At 41.1% G+C, this 15,210-nt stretch overlaps 1 protein-coding gene across 2 annotated transcripts in view; it reads left to right on the top strand.

Annotated features, from left to right (window-relative positions):
- Window positions 1-1,948: 1,948 nt before the first annotated feature.
- LOC115162564 (SH3 and cysteine-rich domain-containing protein) overlaps window positions 1,949-15,210 on the top strand; it is an 82,092-nt gene continuing 68,830 nt past the window's right edge. Inside the window, exons 1-2 of one of the 2 annotated variants that reach the window (XM_029713994.1) lie at window positions 1,949-2,278; window positions 8,230-8,608. In XM_029713994.1, the coding sequence (XP_029569854.1) occupies window positions 8,230-8,608 (379 nt within the window). In that variant the 5' untranslated portion in view covers window positions 1,949-2,278. Of the gene's footprint in view, window positions 2,680-8,229; window positions 8,609-15,210 lie in introns of both variants that reach the window. The other variant, XM_029713993.1, reaches the window with a different exon arrangement.

Below are 15,210 nucleotides of genomic sequence, written 5' to 3'. Positions count from 1 at the left end.
ACTATTTTGGGATTAATGCATCCTGATATAAGATCAGTAGCATAATATCTGTATTTCATAACCTGCTCTGTTGTGGTGTTTGTATTCAAGTCACAGAGAGGCTGCAGTCTAGCTCGCTCTGCTATTATTTCAAGGACATCACCTCACAGGGGAGCCTTGGGGGAGGCAGAGTGATCTGTCACTACTAGGATCACAAGACAGGGATTCATTTGTAAATTTGCTTTTCATTATAGTCCTGCACTACAAACCACGTAAATTAAAACATAATGACAACACATGAGAAAAAAATCTAAAATATATGCATAATTTGTTTGTGGCTACAACATATTGGGGAATAATACCAAACTCATTGGCAATAAAGACGCATGTCTGTCTAATTGTATTGACTGTCTCGCGCAGAATTCTGTTTCTGCTCTACTGTAGAAGTAATGTTGAAGGTATGGAGAAAGACAAATTAATTATACCAAACGTCATGGCGTTATAGAACTTCAAGGTGAAAGTATTGCCAGAATATGAATTAGACTGTAGTGAAAAGTTTATCATGATTGTATAACATACAGTATTTCAGAAAATAAATGATATAACTGTATGAATGAATCTTACAGAACCCGGGAGGTGACATTGACTGAGATTTTCCATAGAATCCAAAGGCCCTGCAAACAACTTGCCCAACATACCAAACACATATATTTAAGCAATGGCCAATGTACCACAAACCCTCGAGGTGTCTTATTGCTATTATACACTGGTTACCAATGTAATTAGAAGGGTAAAAATACATGTTTTTTCATACCTGTGGTATGCAGTCTGACATACCACGGCTTTCAGCCAATCAGCATTCAGGGCTTGAACCACCCAGTTTATAATATACAGTATACATTGAGTGTACAAAACATTAGGAACACCTGCTCTTTCCATGACATAGAGTGACCAGGTGAATCCAGGTGAAAGCTACGATCCCTTATTGATGTCACCTGTTAAATCCACTTCAATCCGTGTAGATGAAGGGAAGGAGACAGGTTAAAGAAGGATCTTTAAGCCTTGAGACAATTGAGACATGGATTGTGTATGTGTGCCATTCAGAGGGTGAATGGGTAAGACAAAATATTTCAGTGCCTTTGAACGGGGTATGGTAGTACAGTAGGTGCCAGGTGCACCAGGTTTGAGTGTGTCAACAACTGTAATGCTGCTGTTTTTTATTTATTCTCAGCAGTTTCCTGTGTGTATCAAGAATGGTCCATCACCCAAAGGACATCCAGCCAACGACAGGCATTGATGTTAGAGGACAAAGGAGGCTGACACGAATTGTACAGAGCAACAGACGTGCTACAGTTAGTCAACTGACAGTCCAGTACAGCATTGTTGCCCAAAGACCCATAAAAGAATGCTCAACTCATCATATCTTGACACGAAGGGGGTATGGCAGCCGACGACCTTACAGAGTTACACTTCTATCAACAAAAACACAAAACTGCGTTGCAGTGGGCTAAGGAATGAAAACACTGAACACTAGAGATTTGGAAAAACATCAAGAATGGTCCACCATCCAAAGGACATCCAGACAACTTGACAACTGTGGGAAGCATTGAAGTCAACATGGGCCAGCATCTCCGTGGAAAACTTTCAACACCAAATTGAGGCTGTTCTGATGGCAAAAGGGGGTGCAACTCAAACTTAATGTTTTGCAAACTCATTGTATTTTAAATATGATAGCCTGCCTGCTGCCTGCTTCAATCTGACCCAAGAATAATAACCAAATTCATGTAGTATTCTTTCTGAAATGTATGATGACAAAAATAGAAGGATGTCTGGGACTGCCTTACCAAACTACATTGACAAGAAAGACCCCATCCCTCCACATCCACCACGAGGCAAGCGCTCAAACAGAGAGTAAACGAGAGGTTTTAGTCTAGCCAAAATCTGTCCAAAATAAGCCCAATGAGTTTCCATTTATTTTGCACCTCAACTTGTTGCCTGCCTTCCCGTCCTTGGGACAAGGACTCCCGTTGTTAGGGCGGAGGCATTATCATCTCGTCATTATATACAGATCTCTAGCTCAGCTATCCACGGATAAACAAGCTGACAGCAGAATCCAGCTGATCACTGACAGGACAGCAAGGGCAAGAACCGCTCGAGACCAGAGGCAGCGCGCGCATGGACACGGATGTGTTGTTGGCAACATTACGCAGCACAAGAGTGGTGGAAAGTACTGAACAGAGTCGATAGTGGGTGAATTCTAACACTTGTGGCTTACAAGTGTGTGTCCACATACCTAAAGGTAATTTTAAAACCTTATTCTACACACCAAATTGTTTTATTTTCATCAGAGTCGATTCTGTAGCCTACCTTTCCCTTTCGACGGAATTCAAGACATCATCTACCGTATTCCAGAACCGCCGGCATCAGACAGACTTCTCTTTCACAAGGACAGTTGAAGAAGTCAACGACGAAGACAGGAAAACACTGAAATATGTAGCCAACTGGGATATTTAAGAGTGTGAAAACTTCCTCAACGCAACACGAAGCTGCTCTTTCAGTTTTTTTTTTTTTTGTCCAAGAGGAGAGAAAATGATTCCACCGGCTAATATCATGCAGGACGAGAGTTTGGGCAAGAACGAGCGCGATCAGCACGAGACACCTCAGTCACCAGCGCCCAGTGCTAGTCAACAGGAGACAAAGGTAGTGTACCCAAGAAGGTCGTTTTTAGGTGATGCGACCATTCCATTAGTCAATAGATCGTGAAAGGGTATTAAATAGATAAAGAGGCTGCATGACTGCCTCTCAATCTGGAACAGCCAAAGCTTAGACATGTGTTTTACACATTTAGCCTGTTCAATGAATTATATATTTTGGATATTTTAAATATGCAGCCTCTCAGTCTGGAACAGCCAAAGCTTTGACATGTATTTGACAAATGTAGCTTATTCAATGAATTTGCTATGTTGTATATTTTTAATGGCTCATATATTGGACATCGTCATACTTCACTTATGCACTATGGTGGAAACAAAAAGATATTCACACTGTATATTCCACCCATTCATACATATTTAACGTATTCAGTTATGTATTCCAAAAAATGTTCATTAAAACCTATCTGTCCCATAATAGGCATTATTGAAGTAGAGTTATATGATTGAAAAATTAAGCCTGTACTCTGAAATGCTATTCTAGGCAACTATTTTGCATTATAGCTTAATATCCTTTCATAACAACATTGTTTGTTCCTGAGTTCATTTAGTCTGAATTTAGTTTTTGCACTTATTGTTTTCAGCCAATAATATTTATTTATGACAGTCAACCTTGCCAATGAAAGTACAGTATCATAAACAGCTTAATATGTATGAATAGGACAGACAGATGGACCCTACAAGTTATGGGGGTTGCAATGTGGGAACTATAGGATTGTTCCAGCTCTGCCATTGGCATTTTGTCTACAGATGTAAGCTCTTAATTTGAGCCAGTTTCCTACAGCAGAAAAATAATCATGAACAGAAAGGAAATAACTCTGCAGCAACAGGAAATGACCCATAAAAGAATGCACAGCTCATCAATACCTTGATAGGAGGTATGGCAGCCGACGACCTTACATAGTTACACTTCTTTCAACAAAAACACGAAACTGCGGTTGCAGGAAATTTTACATTTTTCATTGGAATTTACAAACTTTAGAAGCCTTTTACACTATACTCATAACTATACATTTGCATTTCCTGCTCTGCAGGAATATTCTCAGCAACAATAGTGATCAAATTAATATCCCATATCTGTAGTTTTGTAGTCCACACCCAAATTTTCTGGGTCACCTGTAACCCTGTGTAAGTACTTCAATTAGATGTAAAATACTGGACCAATCACTATCACTACAGTTGTAGATTTTAAACCAGTTACGCTCCCTTCCTGTCCCAAAGCTCTCGAGCTTAAGCAGGACACTTTAGACACGCTTCTGAGTTTTTCTTTCATCACTGACCTGTTTTCATTTCAGTTTTTCCATTTCCTCTCCATGGCAGCCAGTTGCTCCGGCGATGGCAAAATGAGAACTCTTTCCCTTTCATCGTTACATTACTGTAGCACTCCCTATCCCTACACATCAGTAAATGTGGTCACTAGACTGTGCGATTTGAAGGAATTCGTGGTAGGTATCCTGGCATAGTTAGCAGCTGTGGGCAAGCAACTGTACTACTTGCTTCCAGGTGTCTCAGTTGGGATACTATGGTTGGGTTCCTTTGAGAGAGGTGCATGACTTTGAGTATGTTGATTGCTTTCTAAATGGATAATGAGCTATTTAGCCAGGTGTCATTATACTCTTTAATAATCAGAAATAATATCGTAGAAAGGGAAAAGCATTTAACCCAACCCCTCTGAATCAGAGAGGGCTGCCTTAATCGACATTGGCGCCCTGGGAACAGTGGATTAACTGCCTTGCTCAGAACAACAGATTTGTACCTTGTCAGCTCTGGGATTCGATCCAGCAACCTTTCGGTTACTGGCCTGCTCCCAGAATTCCCTTGATACTCTAGGGCAGGGGTATTCAACTCTTACCCTATGAGGTCTGGAGCCTGCTGGTTTTCTTTTCTACCTGATAATTAATTGTACCCACCTGGTGTCCCAGGTCTAAATCACTCCCTGATTAGAGGGGAACAATAAAAAAAACGCAGTGGAACTGGCTTCGAGGTCCAGAGTTGAGTTTGAGGGTTCTAGGGCATTCTAGAAGGTCAGAGTAGTACATGGAACCATACCTCACATGTGTGATTCAACAATGCACATGGCATAGACTGTTGATTTCGCTCAAAATGCATAATAAACCATTTGTAATCCATGTTCATGAAGTCGCAGAGAAAGAAGCTAGGCTACTTCTTTGAAGACACCATATAAGGACTCTTTCATTCATTTGAATGTGACTTTTATGGTTTTTCCTTTTAAGGAAAAGTTGGGGTTCATAAAGTAAGAAAAGTTAAGTGCCCTATCAAAACTTGCATCAGTCTCTTTGCTAAAACTCATTTTGTATAATCTTAATGACAAACACTATTTAAGCTTCCTTGGGAAAATCATAATTCATCATATTCCCTAAGGTGTTTTTGGTAAATTAGGTTTTAGCTTGAAATCCCCCCCCCCCCCCCCCTTCTCATGGCTCCTTTTAAGCTTGTCCATGTGGCTATTGCTCTTGTGATAGATCCCGTATCAACACCCAGCTATTTCCCGATCGTGCACCCACAGTCTGGTGTTGCTTGATGCATTTATTTTCTTATTATGCTGACAACCTTTATGTTAATTTCCAGTCTTGAGAAAGAGAACATTGCATTCTTGAGCCTTCATTGTTTAGAAATAGAAATAGCTGAAAGCTCTTCGTCCAGAAAGTAGTTAGTTTTATTTTTCATAGTTGGGAAGCAATATATAGGTACAAATGTTTTCTATACAATATAATGCATGTCAAATCGTTTTAGAATTGAGGTACAGTACATTTTCTGTTTAATTCCGTAGTAGCTCTGTGACTTAATCATAACACAGACAGATCATCCCCTTACTGAGGGAGGGAGAGAGGGCGAGAGTGGACAATATATATTTTATACACTACCGTTCAAAAGTTTGAGGTCACTTAGAAATGTCCTTGTTTTTGAAAGAAAAGCACATTTTTGTCCATTAAAATAACTACAAATGGATCAGATATACAGTGTAGACATTGTTAATGTTGTAAATGACTATTGTAGCTGGAAACAGTACATTTTTTATGGAATATCTACATAGGCATACAGGATTCCTTAGATAAGTTATCAGCTCATGTCTTACCCCACCTTATCTGTTTAATTCAATTAGACTTGAATTGAAGTGGAAAGAGAGATAACGTTACAATTTGACTTTCAAGATGCCACAATGTATGCCAACATTTTTATCTCGACCGTAGTTTCATTTCCATCTCATTACTAAGAAGGTAAACAAACAGAATAGGTAGCGTTTCTCAGTGAGGACGTTGTGTGTTTCTGAACATTATCGATAGGTATTTTCTTTCCTAATCACCATCTCCTAGAGTGAAGGCTAGGCTACATCAAAGCTGCAGTGAATTCCCAGAGTACCGTGATGTGTGGGTGGTAGAGGGCTGGATCGATTGTTTCCAGATTGACCTGAGTAATCAATAGGTCATGATCATACACTTGCTGCCACAACTCCACTCAGTTGATTTCAACTGTTATACAATCATTGATCACCACAGGTGATTTCAACTTAACAAAACATTAATGATCCTCTGACTGTATAGGCTTATGTGTGTTAACCTCAACACTTTCCAGTCATGTAACCTAGAAATCATTGTTGAGGCCAATCTAATAAAACCAGATCAAATGTAGTTTACGAAAGTTCAATCATGAAGGCTGGTCTGAAGCATAACATAATTCACGTTTGTTTCATTTACATTTACATTTACATACATTTACATTTAAGTCATTTAGCAGACGCTCTTATGCAGAGCGACTTACAAATTGGTGCATTCACCTTATGATATCCAGTGGAACAACCACTTTACAATAGTGCATCTAAATCTTTTAGGGGGGGGGGTTAGAAGGATTACTTTGTCCTATCCCAGGTATTCCTTAAAGAGGTGGGGTTTCAGTTGTCTCTGGAAGGTGGTGATTGACTCCGCTGTCCTGGCGTCGTGAGGGAGCTTGTTCCACCATTGGGGTGCCAGAGTTTCCTATTCCACGGGCATATTGGGAATGAATACAAATGAATACAAATGAATACAAATGTATTATCATCAACATAGCGTCTTGTTTCTTCTCCTCTTTCCTATTAGCCATGTGCGGAATGTCATTCACATACTTACCTTATAGCCTATAACACGGCACAATAATGCACATTCCTCACACTTGCTGTTTAACCTATGGGCTCACTCTTGCAATTATCACCTTCCTCTTTCTCAACCAATGGGTGTAATTCTTGGGATGTATTTATACTGTATGTCAACTTACCCATGTTCTCTAACTTGCTGTTTTTTGGCAACAATTTTCAACAACCATCCACTTCCCCACCTGGACCAGCAGCTAAAATAATCTTAAGGCCCGTCACTGGAACTCCTTTACCCCAGCGGGCGGGGGGCTTCGATGCCAGCAGCCCTGCATAGGGCTACCTGCCATCACATCATCTGGCTCTGAGGATTTTCCCTCGGAAACGAGGTCATTCCCCAAACTATTTAATAAAATGTCATATTGCATTCCGTCTTTGTTCGTTCAGTTAAGCCTGTACTCGATTGAACAGCAGGGACAAATGCACCTAAATAGCAAACAGAAAATAGACACTCAATTCACCCTGGTGTTGGGTCCCCATTACAGAGCCAACCCTGTCCTGTGTAATTGAACATCATGTTTTTATGAGACCATTCTATGACCGTCATTCACCATCATTTATAAAGAAGTGTTCTTCAGTGTTTATTTTTTTAATTTTATTTAACCTTTATTTAAATAGGCAAGTCGGTTAAGAACAAATTCTTATTTACAATGTGACGCTGCAGCCACTGACTGGACAGATACGGAAGCAATGAAATTATCGTTTGTTGGAGAATCATTCGGTTGAGACTTTGTCACGACCCAAGTGGGAGCGTAGTAAACGATAAGTCCTTCAAGATGAGGAAATACATTTTCTAGAGGTTGTAGAGGAGCTGTTTCCTGTCTCCAGGGTTGCTCTATAAATTATAGTTTAAAAAGAGAAGCAGTAATGAAATTGTGGCACGGAATTGCCGCCCAGCATGGTAGAAATGATAAGCTACCTCTATGATGCATAGCCTAACCCAGGAAATTGCATTTCCTTTCGTGGTGGGGGACCGGACCTACTGTATACAGAGTTTTCACAACAACAACAAAATCAGGTTGCCCTGGCAATGTAAGTGGGCAATTTTGAGCATCAGAAAGCTACAAATGACTGAAAATTCATGAATGGTTGTCTCTTTCAGTTGAGGCAAGACTAAATGTGAGTTTTCTTGGAACAGCCCAATGAGAAGTCATAAGGAGTAATAGTGCAGAACAGGACTTTACGGAACCTTGTACAGATGTAATGCGTATAGTGATGGCAATTTCAGGAGCAAAGATACCCATACATACTACAGTCATGAGCAAGATTGACTGAATTTGATACATACTGTACAGTATGTAATAAACATGGTTTAATATATTATGATGGGACTATAGTCAATTTCTTCTCAAGCTTCTCTCTCTCTCTCTCTCTCTCTCTGTCTCTCTCCAGATGCAGAAGCTGAAGCGCTCCTTTTCCTTCAAAACCAAGAGAATGCGCAGCAAGAGCGCAGACAATTTCTTCCAGCGCAACAACAGTGACGCCAAGCTGTCGACAGAGCTGCTCTCGGACAACAGCAGCATCACAGGCCAAATGAGCATCATCGGGGTTACGGTGGCCAATCCCATCCACCCTGTCCACCATGCCCCCCCTCGCTCAACCTCCAACCTGGTGATCTCTAATGCGCCCCCGGCCATCCCATGTGCCCCCCCCTCCTTGGTCTACTCCCCAGGACGCCACCCCCTCGCCATCGACCCCACTGGACACGGCTTCATGGAGCACATCTTTAAGAAGCCCACTTTCTGCGACGTCTGCAACCACATGATCGTAGGTAATGGTCACCCTTCCAACCCAAATAAACATTTGCACCGTATTGTATTGCAGAAAAAACCTCAATGCAGATGATCTGGAAGGTGTTACTTATCCAGTGACTCTCGTTGATGTTTTGAAATGCTCCTCTGTAATTACTGCATATGGTATTCCAGTGATTAAGAGAAAGCATTGTTATGAAACCACCCCTTTCTCGGTGAGCTGTAGTTCTATCCATCAAAATGTGTAAGGCGGTCACAAGTGTCATAGAGTCATACTTAACCACTAGCTTCATTCCCGTAGGAACAGCCCGACAGCGGAAATGTGTCAGAGCTGTCCAGGAGCTGCAGTATGAACAGGGTGCTTAGTGAAAGAGGTCAGTCGGTCTCTCTCAGTGTCTGACAGGCAGCAGAGATCCATATGGCGGTCCCCAAACTGATGCTCCACCTTCCTTGCCCCCTTGTTAGGCACCATGCAGGCAGGGACCACCGGGAGCTTATGTAACAAGGTAGTAATGAGGGTCGCTTCAGACCATCTGCTAAGCCAGTGTTTGACAGCCTCTCTGCTAGCCAATAAAACAAAACAGACGGTAGGTAGGGACCACGTGCTTTTGGTGTTGTTTGATGTGTTGGGGAGATGGGAGTACCAGGGGAATGGATCATTTGTTTCCTCTCTGAGTTTTTGAGGAACAATAGTGCTTTATTATTATGTAAAAAGTGCTTTGTTATTACGTACACTACCGTTCAACAGTTTGGGGTCACTTAGAAATGTCCTTGTTTTTGAAAGAAAAGCAAATTGTTTGTCCATTAAAATAACATAAATTGATCAGAAATACAGTGTATGTCATAGGCGTCGTAAGGAGTGGACCAAAATGCAGCGGGTAAAGTGCTCATCTTCTTATTTTTATTAAAGAAAAAACACTTAAACAAAACAAACGATGAAAACAGTCCAGTAAGGTGCACAGACTATACTAGGAACAACCACCCACAAACACATGTTAAAACGAACACACTAAATATGGCCTCCAATTAGAGACAACAACCACCAGCTAGCTGCCTCTAATTGGAGGTCATTGAAAAAAACCTAGAATAAACCTAGAAATAGAAAATATAGAACATACATCAAAACCCCGAAACACACAAAACAAACACCCCCTGCCACGCCCTGACCAAACTACAATAACAAATAAGCCCTTTTACTGGTCAGGACGTGACAGTGTAGACATTGTTATTGTTGTAAATTACTATTGTAGCTGGAAACGGCACATTTTTAATAGAATATCTACATAGGCATACAGAGGCCCATTATCAGCAACCATCACTCCTGTGTTCCAATGGCACGTTGTGTTAACTAATCCAAGTTGATCATTTTTAAAGGCTAATTGATCATTAGAAAACAATTTTGCAATTATGTTAGCACAGCTGAAACTGTTGTACTGATTAAAGAAGCAATAAAATTGGCCTTCTTTAGACTAGTTGAGTATCTGGAGCATCAGCATTTGTCGGTTCGATTACAGGCTCAAAAACAGAAACCAGAAAACAAAAAAACTTTCTTCTGAAACTCGTCAGTCTATTCTTGTTCTGAGAAATGAAGGCTATTCCATGCGAGAAATTGCCAAGAAACTGAAGATCTCGTACAACGCTGTGCACTACTCCCTTCACAGAACAGCGCAAACTGGCTCTAACCAGAATAGAAAGAACAGTGGGAGGCCCCGGTGCACAACTGAGCAAGAGGACAAGTACATTTGAGTGTCTAGTTTGAGAAACAGACGCCTCACAAGTCCTCAACTGGCAGCTTCATTAAATAGTACCCGCAAAATACCAGTCTCAACATCAACAGTGAAGAGGCTACTCCGGGATGCTGGGCTTCTAGGTAGAGTTGCAAAGAAAAAGCCATATCTCAGACTGGCCAATAAAAATAAAATATTAAGAACACAGACACTGGACAGAGGAATTCTGCATAGAAGGCCAGCATCCCGGAGTCACCTCTTCACTATTGATGCTATGCATCAATTAAGGGGCCTGATGAACATTCCTCAGCGATCAATGCATCTCTAATGCCTGTCTAGACTGTAGATAGGTGGAAGTAAGCCGTATTAGAACACCTGTTAAGAATTCTCTGCCAGGAGTCTACAACACCCTGTTTGCACTTTTTGCTTTTGTCGCATAAAATATTTCAGAAAAGTACATGCTATACTATCTAGCCCTCTCTCTCCACCTCTCTCTCTCTCTCTCTCTCTCTCTCTAAAGGTGATATTATTTTTCTGACTGGCCCCAAGCACTTGAAAGATGTCTCGTGCGTTGCTCCCTCAAATCTTGGTGGAAATAAACTTCAGTCGGCTTTTCAAAAAGCCATTTAATTGACTAGAAGGCTCCTTGCGTTCCGTGGATGTAGGCCTTGGCCATTAAAGTCTCTCTTATTGAACGTGATGGGAACTCCACAGCAGATTAGTTGCCTCTGATTGAGCACCGCACGTTACTCGGTTATTGATTATAGGGCCTTGCTGCAAATTACCTATTAAATAAACGTCTACCTTGTTACTGGGGAGTGAATAGGAGAGTTATAGGGGGGTGACAGAGGGTGGAAAGTAATTTACAGTTGAAAAGAGGTGATAAATAATCGTCCAGCTTTTACTGAATGCCTCGATATGAATAATATTCTAGCTGTAAGCTATGCGTGTATGCGTGTGTGTATGATTATTGAACAAACAGACTTAATACAGCTTATAAGGCATGTATGGAGGCCAGTTATACGCGGGTTGACTCATAACCTGCAGTCGCTGGGCAGACGGGTTTAGGGTCAATAAATATTGTGGGGCTAAAGGGCGGGTGGGTAGCGGACGGGTTGAATAAAGAGAAACAATACCTTAAATCATTTTAAAAAGTATAATTATTGTGCAATTTACATAGGGGTTTAACTGTCAATACTCTCTAGGAGTGGTGGTGGGGGGGGGGGGGTGAAGTCAGGTGCAGGAGACCAAATATGCACTAGCAGAGCGTTTATTCCTGAGTCCAAAACATCATGAACAGGCATAAAAAAGGTGACAAAATAATCCACCCAAAAGGGCCAGAACGCAGTCCAGAAAGAAACGCCAGTCCACATAAGACAAAGAAAATATAACGCAACCCCAAAACCACGACAGGTAACACAAAACAATCCCGCACGAACCCAACCTGGTAGGGCGAGACTAAATAACCCCCTAATGAACCTAACTCAAAACAGGTGAAACACAGGACAGACAAAACCAAACTAAAAGGGAAAAAGGGATCGGAAGCAGCTAGTAGACCGGCGACGACGACCGCCGAGCACCGCCCGAACAGGGAGAGGAGCCACCTTCGGTAGAAGTCGTGACATTAACTGTATGTGCACCAAATAGCCTACACAGCCAATCGGCAAATAATGCTTTTGGGAAGGGCAGAAAAAGTTGGATGCAAAAGGGATATTGTCGAAGTTTAATTCAATAAAACAAAAGCTGCAAAAGGAGAGTTAAAATAAAGACAAAGGAGAGCTATAAAAGAAACATTTGGAAAATATTTGGTGTAGTGGTAAAAGAGGATGATAGCAGTGTTATGTTATGTGTGATGATTGTGAGGCTCTATACAAATTCGACAGTCACAAGGCTTGTTTTATTGAATTCAATACATTTAATGTGCTGCGCATAGCATATATATGAAGGGCCTACATGTATCGACTTTCACAGTGAATGCTTTTGTTTATAAGTTTTGTGCAAATTAAATGCATCATAACAAAATATTGTGCCTCTGGAATAACGGCCATTCTGGGGTGATAAATACAGTACCAGTCAAAAGTTTGGACACACCTACTCATTCAAAGGTTTTTCTTTATTTTTACTATTTTCTACATTATAGAATAATAGTGAAGACATCAAAACTATGAAATAACACAAAAAAAGTGTTCAACAAATCTATTTTATATGTGATATTCTTCAAAGTAGCCACCCTTTGCCTTGATGACAGCTTTGCACACTCTTGGCATTCTCTCAACCAGCTAAATGAGGTAGTCACCTGGAATGCATTTCAATTAACAGGCGTGCTTTGTTAAAAGTTAATTTGTGGAATTTCTTTCCTTCTTAATGCGTTTGAGCCAATCAGTCCAGGTAGGGATGGTATACAGAAGATAGCCCTATTTGGTAAAAACCAAGTCCATATTATGGCAAGAACAGCTCAAATGAGCAAAGAGAAACAACAGTCCATCATTACTTTAAAAAAATTATGTCAGTCAATCTGGAAAATTTCAAGAACTTTGAAAGTTTCTTCAAGTGCAGTCGCAAAAACCATCAAGCGCTATGATCAAACTGGCTCTAATGAGGACCGCCACAGGAAATGAAGACTTAGAGTTACCTCTACTGCAGAGGATAAGTTCATTAGAGTTACCAGCCTCAGAAATTGCAGCCCAAATAAATTCTTCACAGAATTCAAGTAACACACACATCTCAACATCAACTGTTCAGAGGAGACTGTGTGAATCAGGCCTCCATGGTCTAATTGCTACAAAGAAAGCACTACTAAAGGACACCAATAATAAGAAGAGACTTGCTTGGGCCCAGAAACACGAGCAATGGACATTAGACCGGTGGAAATCTGTCCTTTGATCTGGAGTCGAAATTTGAGATTTTTGGTTCCAACCGTCTTGTCTTTGTGAGACACAGAGTATATGAACGGATGATCTCCCCATGTGTAGTTCCCACTGTGAAGCATGGAGGATGAGGTGTGATGGTGTGAGTGGTACTTTGCTGGTGGGACTATCATTTGTTTTTCAACAGGACGATGACCCAACACACCTTCAGGCTGTGTAAGGGCTATTTGACCAAGAAGGAGAGTGATGGAGTGCTGCATCCGATGACCTGGCCTCCACAATCACCTGACCTCAACCCAATTGAGATGGTTTGGGATGAGTTGGACCGCAGAGTGAAGGAAAAGCAGCCAACAAGTGCTCAGCATATGTGGGAACTCCTTCAAGACTGTTGGAAAAGCATTCCAGGTGAAGCTGGTTGAGAGAATGCCAAGTGTGTGCAAAGCTGTCATCAAGGCAAAGGGTGGCTACTTTGAAGAATCTAAAATCTAAAATATATTTAGATTTGTTGAACACTTTTGTGACCCGTTTCAGGAAACTAGGCATATGTCGCAAGTCACAACTTCACAGGAGAGCCATTTGAAAATGTTTTGTATTTTTTGTATCAAAATGTGTTTTTTGGCAAAATTGCCTTCTGGAACATGTGAACTTTCATGTGCCTTAATAACAAACTTGTATGCCATCTGTGAATACGAATAAAATTGTTAAATTACGAGCGTTGTCGGTTTAGCGGTTTAGCCACAGAAAAAGTGAGTAACCTTCCCACTAGCCATGATTGGCTGAGATAATGAGTGGGCTGGACATGCCGAGAGAGGACTTCGGATTGGTCTGCCATATTCGGATTGGCATTTCGGAGTTCGGATTGGTCTGTCTTCTGTCTATTTGAGCTGGTCTGTCTGTGTTGGTAATCCTGTTGAATGCTGCATTTTATAAAATGTATTGGGTAGTGGAGCTGCATAAGTGTTGCTCTCCACTTTCTGGAGGATCGAGTTTTGAAATCAGTGGAATTAGAGTTTGATAGCTAAAGAGATGGAGAAAACACCTGTCTTACATCTTACATCTTCAAACTAAGGGCAACCGTGGCATGGCATCCGTGACAGGGAGACGCATCCATCATGCATGATGATGTATACGGGTAAGATAGTCTAGCTAGCTATATTTTCAGATGTTACATGTTTCTAATTTTGACAGTAAGTGGTTTCATTTCAAGCTAAAGTGTACTGTTAGCTAGCTAGCTAACGTTAGCTGGCTGGCTCTCTAGCTAATGTTACGTGTATGATGTTATTATTCGTATCCCAGAACCATTTGCTTTGCTAGTTAGAGCCTAATGTTAGCTAGCTAACATTGAACCTGGTAGGTTAGGGCCTGCAGATTCATGCAGGGTAGTAACGACGTGATTTGGCACTATGTTCATTGTTGTTTAACAAGCTAATGTTAGCTGGCTGGCTCGTTAGCTAACGTTACATGACGTGTGTGATCTTACACGCTGTTTACTAGGTTCATTGCTAACCTAGCTAAATAGCTACATATTTTAAGCTAAAGTCTACTGTTAGCTAGCTAACATTAGCTGGCTAGCTCCCTAGCTAACGTTACGTGTATGACATTATCATTCGTATCCCAGAGCCGTTTTCTTTGCTAGTTTGAGCCTACTGTTAGCTAGCTAACATTGAACCTGGTTGGTTATCCTCCAGCATAGTCATGCAAGGTAGTAACAACATGATTGGCACTATGTTCATTGTTGTTTAACTAGCTAACGTTAAATGGCTGGCTCGTTAGCTAACGTCGACGTTATGCGACGTGTGTGATCTTACACGTTGTTTACCTAGCTAGGTTCATTGTTTACCTCGCTAGCTAGCTACATGTCTTAAGCTAAAGTGTACAACACCCGTTGAATATGGTTGGTGTCAGTAAACGTCAGCAAAAAAGCGTAATGAAATTGTTGACAGCAGAGCTGGTTAGGCTGTTTTCATGTTATCCAGAGGTAAACAAATCATCATCCAGAGCGTCAAGTTTGCACTCTAAACGTTGCGA

The sequence above is a fragment of the Salmo trutta genome, chromosome 25 (assembly GCF_901001165.1).
Source record: "Salmo trutta chromosome 25, fSalTru1.1, whole genome shotgun sequence".
NCBI classification, from domain to species: domain Eukaryota; kingdom Metazoa; phylum Chordata; class Actinopteri; order Salmoniformes; family Salmonidae; genus Salmo; species Salmo trutta.
Note: the sequence above shows the minus strand (reverse complement) of the source record. Positions and strands in the feature narration are given on the sequence as shown.